The sequence below is a fragment of the Athene cunicularia genome (genome assembly GCF_003259725.1).
Source record: "Athene cunicularia isolate RWA chromosome 2 unlocalized genomic scaffold, athCun1 chr2_part1, whole genome shotgun sequence".
NCBI classification, from domain to species: Eukaryota; Metazoa; Chordata; class Aves; order Strigiformes; family Strigidae; genus Athene; species Athene cunicularia.
In genome coordinates this window covers 36,117,206-36,120,667 of record NW_020799095.1, presented here as the reverse complement: position 1 = coordinate 36,120,667, position 3,462 = coordinate 36,117,206, and the positions used below count along the sequence as shown (strand labels likewise).

The window sequence follows — 3,462 nt, the reverse complement described above, 5'->3', positions numbered from 1 at the left end:
ACACTTGGCAGAGCAGACAACTGCCCTAGACTTTCAGATCAGTGCAAAGGAAGGGCAGAGCTCTTATAGGAAAGCAGCCCTTGGAAAGGTCAGCCAGAAGACCACAGGCCAGATTCCAACAGCAGTTGCAGCCACGTAGTTTCTTAAACTTTAGCAGCAGAAAAAGGTAGAAATCAGAGAATGTAGTTCTCTGCATTAAAAGCAACTCTCTAGGCACTTTGAAGAAGAGCAGTCAGCAGCTTGAGGTACACAGACGAAACCAATCCTTCTAAGCGACACTTTAATATTGTGCACATGGGCACGGTGGGACTTTGGCATTCCCAAGGGTCTCGCTGCACTTGGCCAGTACGAGCATTTAATTGCGTGGGTAAGTTTGCAATATCCATGCCTTTGTTCGCACACCCAAGTGACCAACCCATCTCCAACAAGCCTACCACATAGTTTTAAGTGCATTTTCAGGAACACCAACTTGTGACCCAGAGGGGCAGGTTTCCATTGCTTGCAGCCCTTTGCTTTGCTTTGGGATATGCAGCCCGAAATCTGCCATAGCAAGCAGCACACAAGAGCAGAGCGTTGCTGTCAGGCTGTTGCAACCCCCTTTGCGCCATCCTCTTTTCACTGGTGGCAATAGCAGCAGCTCAACTTTACAGTCAGAAGAGGAGGCAGAAGCATTTCTAAAGCTATTTAAAATATAAATGAATATATAGGTGACTCTTGCCAACTTTTATCTCCTGCAGCAGCATTCTGGACCCTTGTTTCACCATGGTGTGGCATCTGCCTTTTAAGCAAGTCTACTTTAATTACTGCAACACAGCCTAATAAAGCAAGAAAAATAAATACAGTAAGCTCCTTGGATAATCCAGAGGTTTTGTTTGTTTTTAGCAACTAGGCATTGAATAAATAAAATGATCAAGTGAAGCCAACTAACTGAAGGAGTAAGAAACAACCAATTGCACGAATACTGGCAGGGAAGAAAAGCCACCTATGCAAGAATAGCATGAAGGAGGAGCCAGAGATTAAAGGGAGTACACTGCTGATTCTTTGGTCCCCCACAAAAGTAGCAGCATGTGATACTGAGTTGTGCTATAAAAGAGCAAGGCAGATGTTTTCCACTGTGCTCAGAGGGCTTGTCAGCAAGAAAAAAAAAATATATACACAGCAGAATAGGCAGTGTGGCTTTGGGGTTTCCCTCCCCTTTCCCCCTCCCCCAAAAAATCTGAGTGTTAAAGGTACAAAAGAAAAAAGATCACAGAAAAGAAAAACTGAGACAAGGGAGGAAAAACCAGCTATAAGGAATTAAGAGCCACTTTCTGACATGGTTTGCACAGAGGAAGCACTTCTTCATTAACAGAGAGAGAAGAAATAGTTATCACACAAAGCTGCAGAAGAATTCACTGAGGTTATGAGCAAAAAGCAAGAGCCAAGAATTGAAGATGTGTGTTCACTGCTACTTGAAGTATTAAACAATAAAGCCGTCACCTTCGTTCTGGAATAACCACCTAATTTCCCTCACAGAGTAGGAAAACAGACTCCTTTTTCAGAATCCTAATTGTTACACACAGCATTACCATGCATACTACTACCTTGATTTGTTTCCTGCCACCACCCCCCAAAAAATGTTTTCCAAAACAAAAGTCACAAGCAAGTTTCAGACAAAATATATATATATTTTAAAAAAATCTTTACAATAAGTCAGGAAACATAGGAGCTTACATACAGTTTATTATAATAACTCAGTTCTCAGCTCCCTACAGTTCAGATAACCCTGGTGACAGTGTTTACAACTTCTAACTTTTGCTTTCATAACTTTAAAGCAAACAATACATTTGAGTGTATTTTACTCTGTGCAAATAAGACAACTTTTGGAATCCTTCAGAAGAAATATCCAAGATTCTGTTTGCAGAGGTCCTTTGTTTCTCAAAGATGATTTATGAGAGTTTTTGTTTTAAGATAAAGTGCTCCTGTCCAGCAGAACCCAAAGGCCTTCAAGAGTTCATAGAGTAAGTTTAGCTCAGATTAAAAAATAATTGGTCATACAAATTCCAGCTTCCCATGTCCGCTGTACATTCCCCAGTGGACTAGTGAAAGAATTTTATCATTGCTGAGGTCTGAATGTCTCATTTTATCACAGGTCATGCAGCAGTTCTCGTGACCAGTCACAGGCACCATGCATTCCAAGTCCAATTTTGCCACCTGCCCTTTTTTTGAATGATGTCCATGAAAACTATAGTGCAAACGGGAGAGCATTTGCTGTCGTTGATCCTGCAGTCTCTTATTTTCACTCCTGAGCATCCGCAAGGCCAGCATGATGAGCAGCACCAAGATCAGCCCACCAGCTATAGGAACAGCAATTACAGCTGCCCTGAACCATAACTCTTTTGAAGAGGTCAGTTCCTGTACCTTGGTGATGAGGTTCCTGCTGCTGTCATGTTGATATCTGCTTCCTTGTCCTGCAGAGGGGAAAGACGGGAAGCTTATTTCAAGTACCAACAACTAGTTTATATATAAGCACCTCTCTTAAAACACCACACTGACAAGTTAAAGGAGACACAGCTACACACTGCAGTATCTACAGAAAATGCCCCTATAAAGAAAAAGATGAGTCCCTAAGGCTGTTTATAACAGAGAATTTCTGACCCTGATAGCTGATTTAACTAGGAACGCCACTCGGATACAATGTTAAGCTGGCAAGAAAGACCTCTAATACTAAAGCAGACAAGGAAAGCTACTCAGCTGAGATGCTCCCCTGCATCTGCTACCTGCTTCTCCCTCTGGCGTCTCTACTTACATTAACAACTAAAATGAGTAACAGTTGTACAAGGTTTTGACTGTCACCAGCCTGATGGCCAGAAGAGAGATTTCACTGAAGCTTCCTTGCCCTACCTGAAGTATCGCCCCTGGAAGGAGACAAAACATCATGTAGTCCTCTGTAATTGCACATATCTTCATGACAGCATTCCATTGTGGACACGGTGGTGGTGCCAGAGTGGTTTTGTGCTTGTTTGGCTTGGCAGATATCAGCTGTGCTTGCAATAGAGTCCAAGCAGCCATGAGTAAGTGGGGAATGTGTATTCTGAGGATCGAGCAGTCTGGAGAAGCAGGCGCTAAGCTCAGATTTGCACATGTAGCCAGTTGCAACACAGTGTGCAGCATCACAGTAGCATCTGATTTCACCTGAAAAATAGAAATTGTGCAAGAAAAAGTAAGAATTTGGTCCTCGAAGGGCACCTCACTAGGTACTCTTACTAGCCACAAGCATCACACAATGAAACAGTGCCAGTTTTGGGGTGGTACTCTAGACTGTAAATCCGTGAGAGCACTTGTTTCCTTCCCACTGTACAGTGCCTACCTCGTTGTAACCTTAATCCCTGCAAATGCCTCGGGGCATTTGTTTTAATTACTAGTACTATAGCCCTTTGAATTAAATCAGGAACATTTCACTAAAACAGAGATTGGGGGAGG

General features: G+C 42.7%; 1 protein-coding gene across 1 annotated transcript in view; it reads right to left on the bottom strand.

The window, feature by feature from the left end:
* Positions 1-1,646: 1,646 nt before the first annotated feature.
* The window catches only part of BAMBI (BMP and activin membrane bound inhibitor), a 3,307-nt gene continuing 1,491 nt past the window's right edge, over positions 1,647-3,462 (bottom strand). Inside the window, exons 2-3 of the mRNA XM_026843622.1 lie at positions 2,884-3,174; positions 1,647-2,450 (exon numbers count right to left, since the gene is read on the bottom strand). Coding sequence (XP_026699423.1) covers positions 2,032-2,450; positions 2,884-3,124 — 660 coding nt within the window. The 5' untranslated portion in view covers positions 3,125-3,174 and the 3' untranslated portion in view covers positions 1,647-2,031. The remainder of the gene's footprint in view (positions 2,451-2,883; positions 3,175-3,462) is intronic.